We start from the raw sequence: 22,120 nt of genomic DNA, 5'->3' as shown, positions 1-22,120 counted from the left end.
TAACTTAGTTCTCACAAATACATCTGTGCAAGAAGTTCCATCTCAGGATACTAGGGTGGACCTGACACTTGCAAAAGTGACTGACAAGGAGAACCTAGATGATGCAGAATATGAAATTTTCAAAAGCAAGGAAAGAACAAATTGGAAAGGAGGAAGGATGTGGTCAGATCAAGATGAAGAAGATACAGAAGAAGGAATGATCCCTGATATTATGCCAAGTGAAGAAGAAGATGGTGGAGACAAAGGAGAGGATGAAGATCAAAGTGTAACTGGGAAAAACAAGGAGATAAAAAGGACAGAAGGGCAAGGAGTAAATATTATAGAAGGTAAAGGTAATGATCAGCAACACAGTAATGACAAGGAGAACAACATTGTAGCAGAGAAATCTGTAACACATGGACCAGATAGAAATAGCATAGATCCAGGTGGAACAGAACAGCAGAAGGACATTGATGTCACTGTGAGACATACAATAAGTAATGTCCAAATCACAAAGAAGCAAGGGGGTGAAAATCAGGAAGTCAAAGACCAAGCAGCCAACAAGGATAGTGATGAACAGGCAATGATTCCCATGCAGCAGAACAACATAGTACAAGTAATTGCAGAGGTAGCAGCTATTGGGCCTGAAGGAAAGGATATGGATGAGGAATCCACTGCTCAGAACTTTCTCAATGTGGCCAGACAAGGGGATTTATCTCCTAGGCATATTGAACAAGCTAAATCAGCAGCAAAGGGAAGAAAGAAACAACCAAAAGACACTCCAGTTGTTCCAGCAGGTGGAGTTCAAACAAGAAGAACACTGTCCAAATCACTCAATCACTAATGGATGCTATCATATGGAATGTTAGGTCAGTGAATACCATGCAGGCTTTTGAAAGACTGATTCTCATGCATAGACATCATCACTTTGAATTTATAGGAATTATAGAGCCTATGCAGCAGTCTAACAAAGTGGAGAGGTACAGGAATAGAATTGGTTTGGCACAGGCAGTGGTCAATGTTTCAAACAAAATATGGGCTTTCATAGATGAAGTTTTTGAGGTGACAATTCTCTACAATATGGTGCAGCAATTAACTCTAAAGCTTTTTCACACTGAAACACATGTGGAACTTATACTCACACTGGTTTATGCTAAATGTGATCCTATAGAAAGGATAGAACTGTGGGATTCCCTATATGCAATGGCAACAGATATGACAAGTCCATGGCTAGTGGGAGGAGATTTCAATGTCATATGGGATGAGGAAGAAAAATTTGGAGGACTACCTGTTTCTTTAAATGAGGTAGATGACTTTAGACATTGTATCAATACTTGTAATTTGGCAGACCTAGGATTTAAAGGGAGCATCTATACATGGTGGAATGGAAGATCAGAGGAAGACTGTATATTTAAAAGATTGGACAGGTGTCTTGGAAACATGGAATTGCAGCAGACATTCCCTGGCCTTGAGATCACACACTTATCCAAGACAGGGTCTGATCATTGCCCCATGTTGCTGAAGTGTGACATAGAGGTTGAACCTATTAAGAAGCCTTTTAGATTTCTTAATTTCTGGACAAAACATGAAAATTTTAAGGCAGTGGTTAAGGAGAATTGGTCTGCTGATTTTGCTGCAAATCCATTCATCATGTTTAACCACAAGTTAAAAAGTTAAAGAAGATTCTGTCATCATGGAGCAGATCAACCTATGGTGACATTTTTCAAAAGATAGCAAGCTTAGAGGAGGTGGTCCTAGTACATGAGAAACAATTTGAGGCAGTTCCAACTCAGATGAATAGGGAAAGGTTACATAAAGTCAAGGCAGAATTGATTAGATACCTGGCATTGGAGGAGGAATTTTGGAAACAAAAAGCAGGAATGGCATGGTTCAAAGATGGGGATAGAAATACAAGGTTTTTTCATGCACAAGTTAGAGGAAGAAGGAAGAAATTGCAGCTGAAAAGAATTAAGGACAGTAATGGCAACTGGATAGAGGAAGATGTACAAATTGCAGAAGAGGCTGTCAACTTTTATAGGGATCAATTCACAGAAGATGTAGTGCCTTCAGTATTTCATATTATGGATCATGTGCCTACACTGATAGATGAGGAACAAAATGAGATGCTGATAGCAAATCCTACTAAAGAAGAAGTTAAGAAGGCAGTTTATGGTTTAAATGGAGATTCTGCAGGTGGACCTGATGGTTTTACTGGAGCCTTCTTCCATACTTGTTGGGATATAGTGGGAGATGATGTTTATGCAATGGTTCTGGCTTTCTTCAATGGGCAGCAATTACCTAAAAGTATCACTCACACTAATCTGGTATTATTACCTAAGAAGAAGGAGGTTAATACATTTTCTGATTTGAGGCCTATAAGTTTGAGTAATTTTGTCAACAAGATTTTCTCAAGGGTCATTCATGAAAGGTTGGTGGAACTGTTACCTAATATAATATCTGAAGAACAAGCAGGCTTTGTGAAAGGGAGAAGTATAGTGGAAAATGTTTTGTTAACTCAGGAAATTATTACAGATATTAGGCTGAGGACTAAAGCTGGACCTAATGTTGTGATGAAATTGGACATGACTAAGGCCTATGACAGGTTGTCCTGGCTATTTTTAACTAAAATGCTCAGGAAACTAGGATTTTGTGAGAGGTTTATTGGATTGATCTTTGACTTGGTAGGAAACAATTGGTATTCTGTTTTGATAAATGGTCAGTCTCATGGCTTTTTCAAATCAACAAGGGGTGTCAAACAGGGAGATCCACTATCTCCAACATTATTTATTATTGCAGCTGAAGCTCTATCAAGAGGTTTGAATTCCTTGCATCTAAACCTATACTTCTGTGGCTTTGGACTGCCTAAGTGGAGTCCAAAAATTAATCATTTAGCCTATGCTGATGATACTATTATATTTTGTTCATCTGATGCTACATCACTGAGATTGGTAATGGAGATTCTGCAGTTATATGAAGCTGCCTCTGGACAACTGATAAACAGGAACAAATCAGCAGTCTATATGCATCATTTAACAGATATGGAGGTGGTCAGGAAGGTGGAAAGGATAACAGGCATTGCAAGACAAGATTTCCCCTTCATGTATTTGGGGTGTCCCATCTTTTATGCTAGGAGAAAGCTAGAGTATTATCAACCTATGATCTCTAAGGTGTTAAATAAGCTGCAAACATGGAAAGGGAAGCTGCTATCAATTGGAGGTAGGGCTATTTTAATATCTAATGTTCTTCAGAGCATGCCAATTCATTTATTGTCTGCTGTTAATCCCCCTAGCTATGTAATAAACAGATTACATAAGATATTTGCACAATTCTTCTGGAGTAGTTCAGTGGGTGGTAATAGTAGACATTGGGCATCCTGGACCACATTATGTATGCCATGTGATGAAGGGGGAATAGGATTCAGATCTTTACATGATGTAGCAAAGGCACTCTTTTGTAAGCTGTGGTGGAATTTTAGAACTAGGCCAAGCCTGTGGAGTTCATTTCTGAGTCAGAAATACTGCAAGAAATTAAATGCAGTAATTGTGCCATGGAGAGAGGGTTCACATGTGTGGAGAAAGATGTTGGAATGCAGAGATTTAATAGAACACCAGATCTTCTGGAGGATTGGAATGGGATCATCACTGTTTTGGTATGATAATTGGACAAGGCTTGGGGCTCTATATTTCCTTGTCCCACCAGAATTTGTCATAGATGATGATGTGCATAATGTATATGATCTGGTAGAAAGTGGAGCATGGGATGCAAACAGATTAATGCAGATTTTACCTGAAGAACTGGCAATGCACATTATTGAAAACATAAGGCCACCTAATATGAATGATGGAATAGATACACCCTTTTGGATGCTGGACTCTAGAGGTCAATTTTCTGTCAAGTCTGCATGGGAATATTTAAGAAGAAGGGACAATCCTAGAACAGCATATAAAATGATGTGGGTGAGAGGTCTCCCTTTCAAAATTTCTTTCTTTATGTGGAAAGTTTGGAAGGCTAAGCTGCCACTGGATGATTTTATGAGAAGGCTTGGGTACTTTATGCCATCTAAATGCTGGTGTTGTGCTGCACCTAAACAGGAATCTTTGGTACACTTATTTTTCACATCTAAGGCTGCTGAAACAGTATGGGGATACTTCTTACCAAGGGCAGGAATTGCAGTTCATGATTTGACACTTCATCAGGCTATTACAAAATGCTGGACTGCAAAAGTTGTTCATAGACTAAAGCCAATTATGCAGGCACTACCTGCTTGTATTGTGTGGGAGTTGTGGAAAAGAAGAAATAGTTTGAAATATGGAGAATCAGTGTCAGTAAGTAGGGTGATTTATCAGGTTTCTACTACTTTACAACACTTGGTACAATTAAGGAAACCAGGTTTAAAGGTTCCTCACAGGTGGTCCAATCTGTTGTACATGATGGAGCATTATACTCCAACTCTGAAGTATGAGAAGGTGATATGGGAATTTCCACAAGCTGGATGGATAAAGGTTAACACTGATGGAGCATGTAGAGGTAATCCTGGGAGAAGCTCTATAGGTTTTTGCTTAAGAGATGAAGCAGGAGAATTAAAATATGCACAAGGGAAGGAGATTAGAGAGGGTACAAATACTGAAGCTGAGGCAGTAGCAATTCTGGAGGCCCTGAGAATGTGTAGAGCCATGAATTTCAGTCAGATTTGGTTGCAGACTGATTCACTACTGTTGAACAACATAATTGAGGGATTATGGAAGCCCCCCTGGTGTATTGTTGATCAGATAGAGGAAATACTGAGATTGAAAGGGGAGTTTAATCTCAGAATATCACATACATTTAGGGAAGGTAATCACTTAGCAGATCATCTAGCAAATTATGCCTTGGATGAGGGAGATATGGAATGTCATGGATTTTGGGACCTGGATATTCAAGGTAGAAGATTGGTGAATGAAGATAAGATGCAATGCCCTGTTCTGAGAGTAAGAGTTGCAAGAAGTTAGCAGAAGAAAAGGAAGATGGGGGAGAAGTAGGATCAGGAGCTGCCTATAGCATCACTCATACTCAAATCTGGATAGAGGAGAGTATGAGTGAACTTTTTATTACTAATCTGGTTTTCTTTTTTGCAGGTACAGTTAAACTATCTATATTCTATACTTTAATGAAACCTAAAATGGTGGTATTAGTACTCAGTACTCAGTCCATTTGGGAAGATTTAAGTATAGAATATAGGATAGTACCAAAGGCATTCAAAGAGAGAGTGGCAGAATCAGGGAAGTGTTGTCTTTCACAAAGGATAACACTTAGTCACACACAAAGAAGAAGGAAGAATACACAGAAACACAGATTGCAGACATTGGAGTTCCAAATCATAGGAAGTCAAATGGATGATGCATCTGTGGAAAAGGGAATCAGGTCATATGGGAAATGTCAAGGAAATACATACATGGTGTCATGCAATGTCCAAATCCTTTGGGAGGAGGACATGAAGATCAGAGAATGTTTGTTACAGATTAAGACTTTGTTACTGTTTTATGGTGTAATTGAGGTTCATTTGGTGGTATTAATGCTATGCATTCATTCCAATGGACTTAAATTACATCTAAACAATACAAAATGTGAATATCATCAACAACAGCAGACACAAAATCAACACACAGTGTATAATAGGCATATAAGTCTAACAGACATATCAATCATATCTATAATCTATGGTTTAAGGTGGCTCCAGGTGGTGGTATTAGTACTACGTACTCAATCCACCGGAGTTAAATTAGATCTAGACTATAGAGTGGTTGCAGAGAACATCAATGGCAATATATCATACAAGATTATTGGTTGTACAAACATGACAATACTGACAAAAAGAAAGGACAAACATGCACAGTTTTGGGGCTTATACTTGTACAGATTGCAGACAATAAAATCATTATTGTTAGTGATTTTAACTGGATGATGCAAAATGACGAGAATAGGAATAAGGACAAGAGGTACAGAAATGAAATACATCCAGGTCTTTCTATTACAACATTCTACAAGGGAAGGGAGAGTACAAACTCGATTAAAGCACTCATAAGCAATTCCAATAGGGTACAGCAGGGCGTGGTCGAAGGTGACTCTGAAGTTTGGCATTTCAGAACAGCTGCAGCTAAACAAGAGATTGTGGAAGTCCAGCATAACCTCTCCAACGCGATGCACAAGGATCCAGGAACATACAAGAATAATCAGGTAAGAAAAGTTGTTAGATCATTGGATTTGAACGAAAATGAAGAACACAGAAGAGAGAAGGAGGAGAGAGGAGGTCGATATTACCTATGTCGGCTGCACTTGGAAATGAAGGGACAAATACATACATATGTGAATATATGTGTAATAAAGAGGCAGATAGTGGAATACACGCGTTCAGTTGCAAAACTGATGGACAGGAGGCTATGTTTGCAATTATAGGGTGTTAAAAATTGGGCTGGATGGTGGCTATATATCCAAATGGGAAATATTGATGGTCTGGGCTTATTGGTGAGCCCACATGTAACTACAACTGACACGGTTGGGCTGGTTAATGAGCAGAATTGGATTACAAAATTGGGCTGGGTTGGAGGTATTGTATCATGGAGTTGTTTGAATAGCCAATATATGTTTACACATATGTGGCTATTTAATAAATTCAATAATTTGAGGAATGTGGCTACTGAATCGAAGATGAGGCTGTCATGCAAATCAGAAGCGGAAAAATGGAGGCTATGGCTATTTCGGCAATGCTGGAGCTGGAGGTGAAATTTCGAGGCTATTTTTGCAAATCACATTTAAATCAAGGGCTGACCGTACTGGATAGTGGCTGTTTCTGCAAATTCAACAATGGCCATATTGGGCCAAAAGCTGCGGATTACAATTGTGTCCAAAATTGGACTTTTTCTTTGATTATTTTTGATGCAATTTTGAGTAGAATTTATGTGATATCAATGTTGAGTATACTACTCAATTTTGATAATAGGTCTTATGTAGTATTTTATTTCATTTTCGTACATCCGTTAGGATTTCATGACATTGTGCTTGTTTGTTTATTTTATTTATAAATAAAAACTAGCCCTAGGCTATGCCTAGTGGATTGCTTAAAAAAAAAAAGAAAATATCTGTATCTACTCTAGCTGGGCTTTTCTTATTACCTGTATGCTGAAGATGCAATACCGGAGTAGTAGATAAGTGGAAACAGAACTAGCTACATATCTTAGTTCTTGTTAAGTTGTTTTCCTAATGGAAGACATTATTTGTTGCCAACAAGAATAGACAGACTGTGAAAGAACAGAAGAAGAGGATGAAATACAAAAGCCGGAAATAATTCAAAAAGTTGGGTCCAATTTTTTCTGAAAAATGAAGTGTGGTTTGTACAAAAAAAAACACTACCTTATCGTGTTAGTCTTAACGTTGTGGTCATTATTCTTTGAGAAAAAAGTCGGTAGGGGCAAAAAGAAGTTTATTTTGAACATGTGGGACTACAAAAGTATAATTGTCTTAGCATTGTCAACTCTAAAAAGAAGCTTAGCAAGTACATGAATTTTCATGGAAGTGGGAATTCCTATTCTCAGAAAACAAAAGTTCTAGAAGTCATTTGCTTCTTCTTTCAGATTATCAACAACTATATCATCCATAAGGGGCCAGTAAGTCATTTTGTCTATTTTCCTGATGAACTCACAATACTGTTTAGAATTAAAGGAAGGACAAAGAGAGAGTGTTCAAAAAATAAAAATAAAATAAAAAAAAAAAACAGAATGGGCACTCTTTAATTCACTCCCCCTCTTTTCGACATTAACAACTTATAAAAATTGAGTTTGATTTTACCCGTAACTTTGCTCTAGCAAGTGATTAGGGTACCTTTAAAATTAACACATTCTATTAAACTTTCACGTAGGTCTCCATGTTTCATACTTTTGTTACTTAATAACTTATAAAAATAAATAGAAAAATAACTCCGTAATAACCGAACACAAGGACCTTGATTTTGAGAAGAGTAAATTTAACATTTTGTGTCAATTGTGGGATCAAAAATGACCTTCTTAACATGAGGTAATTGAAGTCCTCAGAAGTATTTGAAAATCAACACTAATGTTACACCCTATATTTTCGTACGTAAGAGTGCGTCATAAACAAACTAATGTAGGACCAAAAATGAGATACTATTTGAAAGTATATAAAGTAAGTTAATCATGTGACCTCGGAGGTTACAAATATTGAAGATCATGAACAACAAGTATAAAGAGGATTAGAAGGTTCAGAAGCTAAAGGAATTGAAGAAAACAATGTTTCGTCGAATGTCGACAAGTTGTGAATATTATAACATGTACTTTTGGGGTGAGACTGGGGTGCTTAACATGATAAGGAAGTTATGTTATAATTTATTTTAGTCGTATGATAGTGGTGTGTTATGTTTTGAAGTCAAGCGAGTTGTGGAACAAAAGTCGATGAAAGTCATCACAAGTTACGTTCATAAGTTTTACTGAAAACGTGGGTAAAATATAACTGCGATTTTCTCCCAATATGCTTAAAGTTATGGGGTGTTCCACTCATCAAATTAAAGATCTATGAGTCTATTTTCAAACGCATTAAACTGTTTGTCGATACATTATTGGAGTAGAAAGATATATATATATATTTTTGCGAGACTGCTCAGGCTGCTAGGTGACAAGTAGGTTGTCACCTACTTGCTTAAATGAGAGTCCAAAAGAGGCTATTTCGGGTCGGTCAAAGAGCCCATTTAAGGGCTTATCTCCTGTATAACACTCATAATATACCACAATTAACCAGACCTAAACTCCCGCAAACATTCTCTTAAAAATTTTTCCCAAACCCTAATTGATTTTCTCTCCCTTTCAAGTTCTAATGGAGGTAATACCTAGAGTTTAAAGAACCGAGATAGGAGCTGAGTTATCCAACAAATAAGTTAAGTTTACTACTCTCTTTCATCCATTTTTTCTTCTTTAAATGCATGGTAAGTCGTTCTACATTTGTAAGAACTCACGGGATGGTGATCGAAAGCCGTGAGTTCGAGTTATTCACTTGTAGCGGACTATTTTGTGGACTGTTTCGTGTTGTTGTTAGGCTGCGTGTTTTACTACTATTATGTGTAGTTTTGGAGGAAGAAGGGTGTGGATAAACACCACATAAATGCAGGGTGGTGGGTTGGTCGTTCGTCGTAACATTTTCGGGCTATTTGACACTTCTACGGTGGTCGTTTTGTGTATGAAGAGATTGGAGTGTGTTGGGCTATTTTGTAGTATTTTGTGGTGTATATAAGGTTGGAAAATAATGTATATATGTTGTTATTGTTGTGTTCTTGTATTGTTGGTGTTATCTTGAATTTGGAGGAAATAAGGATTATAGGGGAGATGTTGCCCGTTTTAATACAAAATAAGCTTGTCATTCGTTGTGCAATAGTTGTACCTTTCGTAACATAATGATAGTATTATTATCGTTGTTGTAGATTAAGGTGCGAAGAGGCGAGTTCAACTTGGTATTTGGAAAGATTGTGATAAGGTATGTTAAGACTAATCCTTTTTTCATTTTGGCATGATCTCGTAACAACATGAGTTTGATAACGAGGCATACTAAGAAGTTCGTATTCCTGAAGTTATGTACATTATCCTAGTCTCATAAGTTACATTATCCTCCCTTATCGGGACTTTATATTCAGTTAAGTATTGTCTTCTTCCAGTTATGAGAGCAAAGGGTCTACATATATATACAGTATTATAGTATTTTCACCACCATCGAGCTATAATCGATGGGCAGGCCCCTATTGGGCAACCTCCGATCAGATGTTAATTTAATACCGAGCCTTCTATTGCTGAGAGCCTATAAGCGATCCCAGAATGGCCGAGATACAGAGCCTAGTATGGCCGCGAGCTTACAATGGCAGAGCAGTTACACGTTCCGAGCCTTATAGGGCCGGACATTTATTTTACTTACTATATTGAGAGAGTTAAGTCAGTATTAACATGTAAGTATATCTCCAGATCATCTTTGACTCCCAGTTACTTTCAGTTATTATATCATCACTTCAGTTTTAGCTTTATGTTATTTTATTGCCTTACATACCCGGAAAATTATTTCGTACTGACGTCCCTTTTCTAGGGACACTGCATATCATGCTAGCAGGTATAGACAGATAGACGAGTAGACCTCCTCAATAGGTTTTACCTGAGTTAAGCTTGATTGGTAAGCTCCACGTCCTTCGGAGTTGCCGAGTCTAGAGTTTTATGTACATCTTGTACATATATGTATATATGTTATGGGTAGGTCGGGGCCCTGTTCCAATCATAGTATATCTATCAGTAGAGGCTTGTAGACATATCCTATCAGTTAGTGCAGTATGTTGTGTTTGTAGGCCTTGTATTTATATGTTGTTGGTTTGTCAGTGTAGTATTTATGACGGCCTTGTCGGCCCAGCTTTATATTGATGTTTAGTCAGAGCTAGTTGCCGTTCAGCTTTATATTTTACTTCGTAAATTATCTTGCAATGTGGCCCCATGTCCAAAGTATGACATTATATGTTCAGAGTCCATCAGTCGTAAGTTCGTACGCTATGTTAGGTGAGGCACCGGGTGCCGGTCTCGCCCCTCGGGTTCAGGGCGTGACGAACATAGTATCAGAGTCGTTTTGTCTAAGGGAGTCTACAAGGTGTGTCTAGTATGGTCTTGTTTATCGATGTGTTGTGCACCACATTATATAAACAGGGAACTACATGGCATTTAGGAGTTGGTTACCCTTCTTTAAAATCTAAATCGTGTTGCAGAACTGAGTTATGGGAAATTTGAGTTAAACTTATGTGTTGGTGTTCGCATACACAGATGTCGGTGACTAGGAAGACTACGGATAGCTAGAGGAGAGATACAACAGCAGGTGAGGGGACCAGCAGGGTACCCCCAGTAGATGGGGCCAGTCCGAGGCCCGGGGCGAGACCCCTACTCAGCCATTACTTTCTCCTCCACCACCTGAGGAGGTTTTTAGGGATACCGCACATCTAGTTCCCTCACCACTTCCATTAGATCAGTACTTGAGGAGTGCGGTGCATTTGTTGACACAGTTGGTAGCTACCCAGCAACATGTTAGGGCATCAGCTAGTGCAGGATCTTCTGAGGGGTCTGGGAGTTCAAGGGTCCGAGAGTTTATTGCTTTGGGTCCTCGAGAGTTCATGGGGACAGGTCAGATGGAGGACCCACAGGATTTCATAGATTAGCTTCACAGGATCTTTCGGGTTATGCATGCCACAAAGAAAGAGGCAGTTGAGCTAGCAACTTTTCGACTCCGAGATATAGCCTTTCTTTGGTACGAGGGATGGGAAAGGTCTATGGGACGTGATGCACCTCTAGCTGTTTAGGAGAATTTTTAAGATGCCTTCCATGACCAGTACTTACCGCGGTAGATCCGACAGGCTCGAGTCGATCAGTTTCTAGCCCTCAAGCAAGGCAATATGAGTGTTCGAGAGTATAGTATCCGTTGTGACTCATTGGCAAGATATGCTCCATCAATAGTTGCTACTATGCGGGACAGGATCCATAGGTTTGTAGCAGGGTTGGCCCTAGAGTTGACCGAGGCATGTGCCACTACTGCATTACAAGATAGTATGGGTATCTCCCGGATTCAGGCGTTCGCACAGAATATCGGCAGCATGGTAGAAAGAGGATGGAGCTAGGGCAGCGTAATGAGATTTGCCATATCTCAGGAGCAATCTCAGGGTAGTTACAGGCCCCAGTAATTCGAACGGCCACCTAGGCCTCAATTACAGGGTTACAGGTATAACCGCTATACTCAGTCAGGACCAGGTGAGAGCTCACGGGCGTCAGGTTTGCAGCGACAACAAGGTTTAGGGCATACATGGTCATTTCCGTCGCGGTGTGACATCTGTGGTAGAGGACACTTGGGCCAATGTCGAGCAGGTTCCGATGCTTATTATACATGTGGACGTCCGGGGCATAAGATGCAAGATTTTGCAAAAAGAGATTCTAAGGGTATGGCACAACCAGAGAGTTTAGCAACAGGATCATCTATGTCCGTGCATCCTTCAGGGCGCGAGTCTCAGTCTTCAGCTAGTAGAGGTCGAGACAGAGGTAGAGGTTCCAGTTCAGGTGGTAACTAGAACCGTATCTATACTTTAGCGGGTCGACAGGACTAGGAGTCTTCACCAGACGTTGTGATAGGTATAATGACCATTTGCTCTCACAATGCTTATTCCTTGATAGACCTAAGATCTACTTTATTATATATTACCCCATTTGTCGCGGGGAAGTTTGGTATAGTGCCTGAAATATATCCTTTTGCGGTATCTACACCAGTCGAAGAACCGATTATTGCTAGACGGGTTTACCGAGGTTGTACGGTGACATTTTGTAGTCGTCAAACCTCAAACGACCTAGTTGAGATAGAGATGATGGATTTTGATGCTATTATGGGCATGGAATGGTTGGCAGCTAGCTATGCCACAATTGAAAACCGAGAAAAGGCAACCAGATTTCATTTTCCGGGTGAGCCAGTCCTTGAATGGGTAGGCAATACAGCGACACCTAGATGTAGGTTTATTTCCAAAAAAGAATTGGGTCATCACGGCTTATAAAAGAATTGGGTCATGAAAATATGGTATTAGAGCACTAGGTTCACATAGGTATCACAAGTTATGATCAGGCCTAATAGAGTCTTACAGATCGGTGCGGAGACGTCCGTGCTTATCTTTAAGAGGCTATATGGCGTTAGGAAACTACTATTTCTTCATCTCCTATCGTGCAGTTGATGTGGTACTAAGTATCGTTCTCTTATTCTCTCACAGATGGTGAGAACGTGTACAGCTGGTGCTTCGGATCAAGGAGGAGCTGCTCCAACTGTTGCTAGAGGCCGAGGTAGAGGCCGGGAGAGGGCTCTTACCCGTGGTAGAGGACGAGGATGTCCTAGAGTTGCTTCAGCTATGCCACCAGTGGATCCAGTAGAGGATCCTATTATTGAGGAGCAGGGTGAGGTGCCTGCAGCAGAGTCAGCTCCGATGGATTTAATGTCCGCACCGAGATTCCATGAGGTCATCAGCCGTATGCAACGGTTCATGGATACTATGACTCAGGCTGGTTTATTTCTAGCAGACCGGCCATATCACAGGCGAGAGGGCGAGCACAGACTACTACCTCTCATGCTCCAGGGCATGCAACTACCGTATATCAGACCTCAGGTGCACTACCCGTGGGCGGAGCCCAGCCAGTGGCAGCAGTTGTACCCGAGCCCAGACCAGCTACAATCGCTGAGCCGCAAAAGCTATTGGATAGATGGACTAGGATACATCCTCTTGTGTTTGGAGGTGAGCGACATGAGGTTCCCCAATACTTCATTGATCGGTGCAGGGACATACTGCACAACATGAGGATATTGGAGTCCCATGGGGTGGACTTTGCTACTTTTCTGTTGGAGAGCAGGGCCCGTAGATGGTGGCAGTCTTATCTTCCTGTAGACCAGCAGATTCTCCTCTCATAACTTGGGACAGGTTCACCCATATCTTTTCGGATAGGTATATTCCACCCTCTCAGACGGAAGAGTTGCGGTTTCTGTTCGAGCAGCTCCAGTAGGGTGAGATATCAGTGACCGACTATGAGGCGAGGTTCTCTGAGTTATCTCACCATGCACTTATTATACTTCCTACTAATGTAGAGAGAGTGCGGAGGTTTGCTGCGAGATTGCACACAGGTATTCAGGCCAGTATGACCCGAGAGGTCGAGATAGGGACTTCTAGCTAGTTGTGGAGATAGCTCAAACAATCGAGGGTGTACGTTAGCGTAGTCGCGAGCAGGCTACGAGGGATAAGAGGTTTCGATATTCCAGAGAGTTTAGAGGTGCCCTAGCTGAGGGTAGAGGTCAGTTCGTGAATGGTCAGTCCACCAGGCCCACATATCCAGCACCGCCGCCTCCTCCGGGTACTCTAGTGCGATCTTATTTCAGCGGCATGCCAGAGAGTTCCTACCGCCCACCAGCTATTCAGGGTGCTTCCAGTGGGTATTCAGGCTATCAGGGTCAGACTTCAGGTCAGCAGTCCACCGTACTAAGAGGTCGTTTCGAGTGCAAGGACCTCAGTCATGTGTGCAGGTTCTGCCCAAGGCTTCGGGGCAAGGCAGTAGCAGGGTCAGCAGCCTATGATTACAGCACTAGCTGCCCCACCAGCCATCCGGTAGCCCAGAGGCGGAGGGCAGGTGGGTAGGGGCCATCCAAGAGGTGGAGGCCAGTGTGGAGGTCAGTCAGTTGGTGCTCCAGCTAGTGTCTATAATTTTCCAGCCAAACCAGATGCAGTGGCCTCAAATGTCGTGATCATAGGTATTATTTTTGTCTGTGTTAGGGTTGCATCACTACTATTTGATCCAGGGTCTGCATCTCATCCCTGTTAGCTCATTTTCTAGGTGTTTCCCATGAGTCCTTGGGTGCTCCTATTTATGTGTCCACTCCTGTGGGCGATTCTGTTGTTTTGGATCGGATCTATTGGTCCTGTGTTGTTACGTTTTGTAGTTATGAGGCTAGAGCGGATCGTCTATTGCCTTATATGACCGACTTTGAGGTCATCCTGGGCAGGACTGGTTATCTCCATATCAGTCCTGCCAAAACTGCTACCTTGGTGATGCCAGAGTTGCCTAGATTTGAGTGGAAGGGGTCATCTGTCAGTGCATCTAGTCGGGTTATCTCTTTTTTGAAAGCTCGACACATGGTCGAGAAGTGTTGTTTGGCTTATTTAGTGTATGTTCAAGATACAACTATCGAGACCCCCGCGATTGATTCTGTGCCCGTAGTTCGGGAGTTTTGCATATATATTTCCTACTAATCTTCCAGGCATGTCACTAGATCGTGATATCGATTTCTGTATTGATTTGTCTCCAGGTACCCAGCCTATCTCTATCCCACCGAACTGCATGGCTCTAAAAGAGTTGAAGGAAAAACTTGAGGAGTTGCTAGAAAAGGGGTTTGTCAGACCGAGTGTATCGCCTTAGGGTGCACCAGTGTTATTTGTGAAGAACAAAGATGGGACCAGGCGGATGTGCATTGATTAACGCCATTTGAACAAAGTTACCATTAAGAACAAGTACTCGTTGTTGCGTATTGATGATTTATTTGACCAATTGCAGGGTGCCAGGGTGTTCTCTAAGATCTACTTGAGGTTGGGGTACCATTAATTGAAGATTTGGGATTTGGATGTTTCGAAGACTGCTTTCTAAACAAAGATATGGCCATTATGAGTTTCTAGTGATGTCCTGCGGTTTGACTAACTCCCTGGCTGTGTTTATGGATTTGATTAACAGGGTGTTCAAGCCAAATATTGATTCATTTGCCATTCTTTTCATTGATGAAATTTTGATCTACTGGCGCAGCACAAAGGAGCACGATCAACATTTAAGAGTGGTGCTTAATAGAAGTTTTATGTTAAGTTCTCCAAGTGTGAGTTCTAGTTGGATTCTGTGGTATTCTTGGGGCATGTAGTATTAGGCGAGGGTATTAAGGTAGATTCCAAGAAGATCGAGGCAGTTCAAAGTTGGCCTCGTCCTACTAGGCAACCGAAATCAGGAGCTTCTTAGGGTTAGCAGGTTATATCGTCGATTTGTGGAGGGCTTCTCATGTATTGCAGCACCTTCGACTAGATTGATCCAAAAGGGTGTTTCGTTCCGATGGTCTAACGATTGTGAGGTGTGCTTTCAGAAGCTCAAGACCCCCTTGACTTTAGCACCGGTGTTAGTGTTTCCTTCGGATTCAGGGATGTATACTGCGTATTGCGATGCTTCACGCATTGGTTTGGGTTGTGTATTGATGCAGGAGGGGCGAGTTATTACATATGCTTCACGTCAGCTGAAGCCCCGTGAGAAGAATTACCCTGTACATGATTTGGAGTTGGCCGTGATTGTTCATGGTCTTAAGATCTCGAGGCATTATCTTTATAGGGTGTCCTATGAGGTTTACACCAATCATTGCAGCTTGCAGCATTTGTTCAAGCAGAGGGATCTCAATTTGAGGCAGCGCAGGTGGCTTGAGTTACTGAAGGATTATGATATTACCATCCCTTATCATCCGGGCAAGGCAAATGTAGTTTCGGATGCCTTGAGTATAAAGGCGGAGAGTATGGGTAGTTTGGCATTCATTTCAGTAGAGGAGAGCTGCTAGCATTGGACATTCAGTCCTTGGCTAACAGACTTGTGAGGTTTGATATTTTAGAGCCCAGTCGAGTTCTTGCATGCGTCGTTGCCTTGTCTTCACTATTTGAGCATATCAAAGCTCGCTAGTTTGATGATTCCCACTTGTTGGTTCTCAGAGAGACGGTACTACGGGGTGGTGCCAAGAAGGTTACTATCGGTTAGGATGGTGTTCTGCGACTCCAGGGTTGCTTATGTGTCCCTAATGTTGATGGTTTGAGGGTGAAGATCCTAGAGGAGGTACATAGTTCTCGGTATTTTATTCCAGGTGCTACTAAGATGTATCGTGACCTGAGGCAACATTATTGGTGGCGGCGGATGAAGAAGGACATAGTTGAGTATGTTGCGAGGTGTCTAAATTACCAGTAGGTTAAGCATAAGCATCAGAGGCCAGGTGGCCTACTTCAGAAAATGACTATACCTGAGTGGAAATGGGAGCGCATTACTATGGATTTCATAGTTGGGTTGCCGCGGACCTTGCAGATGTTTGATGCAGTTTGGGTCATTGTTGACAGGTTGACTAAGTCAGCACACTTTATTTTGGTCGTGACCACGTATTCATTAGAGAGGTTGGCCCAAATTTATATTCAGGAGATTGTTCGGTTGTATGGTGTGCCAGTTTCCATCATATTAGATAGAGGCCCTCAGTTTACTTCGCATTTCTGGAGGGCAGTATTGAGTGAGTTGGGGACCCGTTGTTGCACCACATATTTTCGTACGTGAGGGTACATTGGATTGAAGGTTATACCTGTTGTTAACTTGGAGGTTACAAATATTTAAGATTATGAACTGCAAGTACCAAGAGGGTTGGAAGGCTTAGAAGCTAAACGAATTGAAGAAAATAAGTTTCGTCAAAAGTCGACAAGTTGAGAATGTTATAATATGTACTTTTGGGGTGAGACTAGGGTGATCAAAATGTTAAGGAGGTTATGTTATGAGTTATATTAGTCTTGTGATAGTCGTGTGTTATGTTTTGAAGTCAAGCGAGTTGTGGAACAAAAGTTGGCAAAGATCATCACCAGTTACATTCATAAATATGCTGAAAATTAGGTAAAATATAGTCGAGCATTTCTCACAATTTAGTTGGAATTACGGGATGATCCACCTACCAAATTAAAGATCAACGAGTCTCGTTTCCAACGGATTAAACCGTTCATTCATACAACATTGGATTAGAAAGATATTTGCATTTTTGCGAGACTGTGCAGACTGGTGGGTGACAAATAGGTGCATCACCTACTTGCAAAAAGGAGAGTCCTCAATTAAAAGCCCCTAAAGTCGGCCAAGAGAGGACTTTTAAGGTGTTATAAACTCATTTATTTCACTCGTCTTTCAGACCATGAACACCAGATTGAACCCCTGCAACTCCTCCCAAAAAATCCCACACAAACCCTAGGATATTTCAGGCGTTACGATGTGATTCTAGTGCCGAACACCCCGAACAACTTGCTAGTTTTTCTTTCTCCTTCTTATTGATGCATTGGGGGACTAATTTTGGATGAATACGGGATAGGTTTTGTGGGTTCTACTCAGTCTAAGGTACATTTATGCTTCTCCTTCCATTATCTATGCTTGTACGAGTTGTAACTCGATCGTAAAGACTAGACCTAGCGAGTTTCAAAAGAGTGGTATGCTGTTTGTTGTTATGTTACTGTTTGCTGGTTGTAAACTTATTTTTATTTTGAATTCATGGCTGGTTTGTAAGATAAGAGGCTTAATTATGTACTGTTAGTTGTGTTGCTTAATTTGAAAGAAAAGACATGTCGAAACGTGTTTTAGTAAACTGAAAAATCAGTTTTGAGTTGATGAACTTGTGGGATCGTTTTGTAGGATGATTCGTGTTGTTGTTGGGTTGTCTCTTTTGCTACTGTTTTTATGGAGTTTGGGAGGAGAAAGGGTGTGGAGAAACACCACATAATGGCATGGCGGTTGGCTAGTCGTTCGTCGTTACATTTTTGGGTTATTTGACAATACTAGGGTTGTTGATTTGTGTATAAACTGATTGGGGTGTGTGGGCTATTTTGTGGTATTTTGCGATGGATATAAGGTTGGAAAATGATGTATACATATTGTTATTGTTGTGTTCTTGTTGTTGTTGGTGTTATGTCGAATTGGGAGGAAGTAAAGATTATAGATGAAATGCTTCCCGTTTTATTATAAAATAAGCTTGTCGTTTGTTGTGCGATAGTTGTACCTTCCATAAATTGATGATACTATTGTAATCATTGTTGTAGATTAATGTGCAATGAGACGAGTTTAACGTGGCTATTGGACAGATTTTGATAAGGTATGTTAAGGCTAAACCTTTCCCTCATTTTGGCATGATCCCATAACTACATGAGTTTGATAACGAGACATAAAGAGAAGTGTGTATTCCTTAACTTATGTACATTATCCAAGTCTCATAAGTTACAGTATTCTCCCATATCGGGACTTTATATCCAGTTAAGTATTGTCTTCTTCCAATCAAGAGAGAAGATGGGATGGTAAGTTATATATCGGGCCTACTGTGGGCGGGCGCCTATGAGCGAGCCTACTATGGCAGAGCAGTTACAAATACAGATCCTTATAGGGCCGGATAGCTATTTTACTCACTATATTGAGATAGATGAGTCATTATCAGGAGGTAAGCATATTTTCAATGTATATTTTACTCCCACGTACTTTTAGTTATTATATTATCAGTTCAGTTTCAGTTTCAGCTTTCAGTTATTCTGTTGCCTTACATACTTGGTACATCATTTCGTACTGACGTCCCTTTTGTTGGGGATGCTGTATTTCATGCCTGCGGGTCTTGATAGACAAATGGATAGACCTTCCTAGTAGACAAAGTGAAACATGAGCTTGGCTGGTAAACTCCATTTCCTCTGAGTTACCAGCTCTATACCTTGGAGTCCATTTTATAAATGCAGGTTTGATGGGTAGGTCGAGGCCCGGTCCCGACCATGATACAGTTTAGTTATCTAGAGGCTTGTATGCGAGTCCTGTACCTTTTTTAAATCAATATTGTGGCTTTACCAGCCCTATGTAGATATTCAGTTTGGTATTGCTGGTTGTAGACATTATTTTTAGATGATTCAGCATTTGCTCTCATCGGCCTAAGTTGAGGGTTACTCCTCTAGAGTTCACAGGTATAGAGTGGTACGCTCGGGCCGAGTATGCACCAGGTGCCAGCCATGCCTCTTCAGGTTTGGGGCGTGACACCCATGTGGAGCTCAGCACAGCCCTTCATTCGCAGACCGACGGGCAGTCCGAGCGAACAGTTCAGATCTTGGAGGATATGCTCAGAGCATGTGTGATTGACTTCGGAGGGCAGTGGGATAGATTCTTTCCTTTGGCCGAGTATGCTTACAACAACAGTTATCAGTCTAGCATCGAGATGGCTCCATTTGAGGCTTTATATGGTCGGTGATATCGTTCTCTCATCGGATGGTTTGAGCTCGGCGAGGCTAAGTCATATAGTACTGATTTGGTGAAGGATGCCTTGGAGAAGGTAAAGTTGATTCAGGAGCGACTTCACATAGCATAGTCCAGAAAGAAGAGTTACGCAGATCAGAAGGCGCGTGATTTATCATTTATGGTGGGCAAGAAGGTTCTCTTGAAAGTCTCGCCGATGAATGGTATCATGAGGTTCGGGAAGAAGGCCAAGTTGAGCCCAAGGTTTGTAGGTCCATTTGAGCTATTGAGACAAGTTGGGGAGGTTGCTTATGAGCTTGCTTTTCCTCCCAGTCTATCGGGAGTCCATCCGATTTTCCATGTGTCTATGCTCCGGAGGTATCATACCGACAGGTCGCATGTGTTAGACTTCAGCACGGTTCAGCTAGATGAGAGCCTGGGTTACGAGGAGGAGCTAGTGGCCATTGTTGATTGGCAGGATCGACAGTTGAAGTCCAAGAAGATCTCTACGGTAAAGGTTTAGTGAAGGGATCAACCAGTCGAGGAGGCGACTTGGGAGACCGAGGAGGACATGCGAAGCAGATATCCACACTTATTCGACAATCCAAGTACGATTCTAGACCCGTTCGAGGACTAACGATTGTTTAAGAGGTGGAGAATGTAATGACCTGACCGGTCATTTTTCTTTCTAGAACCCTGTTCCCCTAAACAAGACTCCCCATATGTGTTTTTGCTATTTTATGACTTGCCGGGATGGTTAGTTCGTGATTTGGAAGGGTTCGGGTTGAAATCAGAACACTTGGTTCTTTGGTTTGGCTTTAAAAGGCTAAGTTTGACTTCGGTCAACGTTTTTAGTAAAAGATCTTGGCTTCGGGATTTGACAGTTCCAATAGATTTTTATGATGATTTCAGACTTGGGCGTATGTTCAGATCAGGGTTTGGATGACCCGAGAGCGTTTTAGTGCCTAATAGTGAAATTTTGCTCATGGAAGGTTTTAAAGATTCTTTAAAGTTTGTTTGGAGTAGGTTTTGGTGTTATCGAGGTTCGTTTGGGATCGAGCTCTGAATAGTTTTGTATGGTGATTTAAGACTTGAATGCAAAATTTAGTGTCATTCCGAGTAGTCTAAGTACGACTCGGCGTGTTCGGAGCGAATTGAAAACTTGAAGTTCATATTTTGAATCAATTTGGTTTTTGTTTACCTTGAAAATGGTAATAACAATTAGATTTAATTGTGTGGTTCTAAAAATATGTGATCTATTTTTATGCTGGTTGTTGAGCAATAGATGCTAAGCAAAGGATGGAAAGTTAAGATGATAGCTTGTAGACAGCTTGTTAATCAAACCGAATAGTTTGGGATCAGGGCCTCGAGCATGCGTATACGGGGCCTCAAGGACTAATCGGATGCCCGATTAAGGGCAGTCGATGAAGGACTAACAGTTATGGGAGCTATTATTGCGGCTCTTTATGACCAATAATTAGCAGTAAATGAAGAATAATTAATAGGACACAATGAATACAAGCAATAAAAGTAAATAAAGAAACCAAGGGAATATGTTCAAGCTAGAGAGCGGAGAATGTTCTTGTATTGAATATAGTGTGTTGAATTTTGCGTATCAAATGCTTTACAAAATGACAAGGGTCCCCTTTACTGATGAGGGGGAATCTTAACATGGTACAAGATGCATTTATTGAAAAGACATGAAGTTGACTCAGCTATTTAATGCTACTGTGCGGGTCAGAACTAGCCCGGTAGGCTAGGCCAGCTTTTAATCATGTGCCTTGGGAACTTCCCGCTGGTGCGTCGTGGCCGTCGGTTAGCACTGCCTCGAGGTCGATCATTATGAACCCTTGAGGGAGAACTTCGAGCTAGACTTCGAGCCTTCCGGGGGTGATCTCCCTGAGCCGCTCTAGTGATCACAAAATCGAACCCTCTAATTTTTACCGTATATAGATAGTCCCCATGTTTCTTAGAATAAAATGACAAGAAATGATTTTGACACGATTCCCTCGAGCCTCTTGCGATGATGTCATGCTTATGATGTCAGTTTTTCCGATAACTGAGACGTCCTATCGATACGTCTTTCCGGGGAATATTTGATACAGCGCCAATTTACTTTCTCAAGGCGATAATATCACCGCCGATCCGTTTCCCAACAAGCATTGATTGCGCCTGTTGATCTATTTCCTCAAGACATTGATTGTGTCGTCGGCATGTTTCCCAAAGGCATTGATTGCGATGTTGTTTATGCTTCCTCCTTTCTATAAATGGAAGCTTTCTTGAATCAAAACTTCATTCAGTCATTCTTCAACAATCTTCGGTTCCTTACTTCTTTTCATCTTCATCTAATTTTGTTTCTCATGTTTAAAGCATGTGGCTGCAAGGTCATACGACAGTGTTCTCGCTAGTTGTGTTATGGATCTTTCTTAGAACTTTCCCCTACTGAGTGGGATCGCACTGATTTGTTGTTGCTGTTGCTGCTGCTGTCCTCGTTTGCTCGAGATGATGAAGGGAGGGGACATTGGATTTTTTCCTACTCAGGATGATATTCGAACTTTACACTACTGCTC

At 41.3% G+C, this 22,120-nt stretch overlaps 1 protein-coding gene across 1 annotated transcript; it reads left to right on the top strand.

Annotated features, from left to right (window-relative positions):
* The first annotated feature begins 822 nt into the window (after positions 1 to 822).
* On the top strand, positions 823 to 11,194 carry LOC109244554. Its single transcript, XM_019411664.1, has 7 exons — positions 823 to 1,631; positions 1,682 to 4,962; positions 5,094 to 5,524; positions 5,875 to 6,192; positions 6,412 to 6,562; positions 6,664 to 6,734; positions 11,042 to 11,194. Exons 1-7 carry the CDS (start codon positions 823 to 825, stop codon positions 11,192 to 11,194), a joined length of 5,214 nt encoding a protein of 1,737 aa, XP_019267209.1.
* The last annotated feature ends 10,926 nt before the right edge of the window (positions 11,195 to 22,120 follow it).

Source organism: Nicotiana attenuata, unplaced genomic scaffold (genome assembly GCF_001879085.1).
Source record: "Nicotiana attenuata strain UT unplaced genomic scaffold, NIATTr2, whole genome shotgun sequence".
Classification (NCBI taxonomy): Eukaryota; Viridiplantae; Streptophyta; class Magnoliopsida; order Solanales; family Solanaceae; genus Nicotiana; species Nicotiana attenuata.
The sequence above is the reverse complement of the archived record's forward strand: the minus strand, read 5'-3'. Positions and strand labels throughout refer to the sequence as shown.

Excerpts from the sequence above, each read along its gene's own strand:
- LOC109244554 (XM_019411664.1), top strand. The coding sequence starts at position 823 with ATGGATGCTATCATATGGAATGTTAGGTCAGTGAATACCATGCAGGCT. Across the intron at positions 5,525-5,874 it reads TAATTGAGGTTCATTTGGTG|ATTGCAGACAATAAAATCAT; the intron begins GTATTAATGCTA and ends ATACTTGTACAG. Across the intron at positions 6,735-11,041 it reads CGGCAATGCTGGAGCTGGAG|TTGGTAGCTACCCAGCAACA; the intron begins GTGAAATTTCGA and ends TTGTTGACACAG.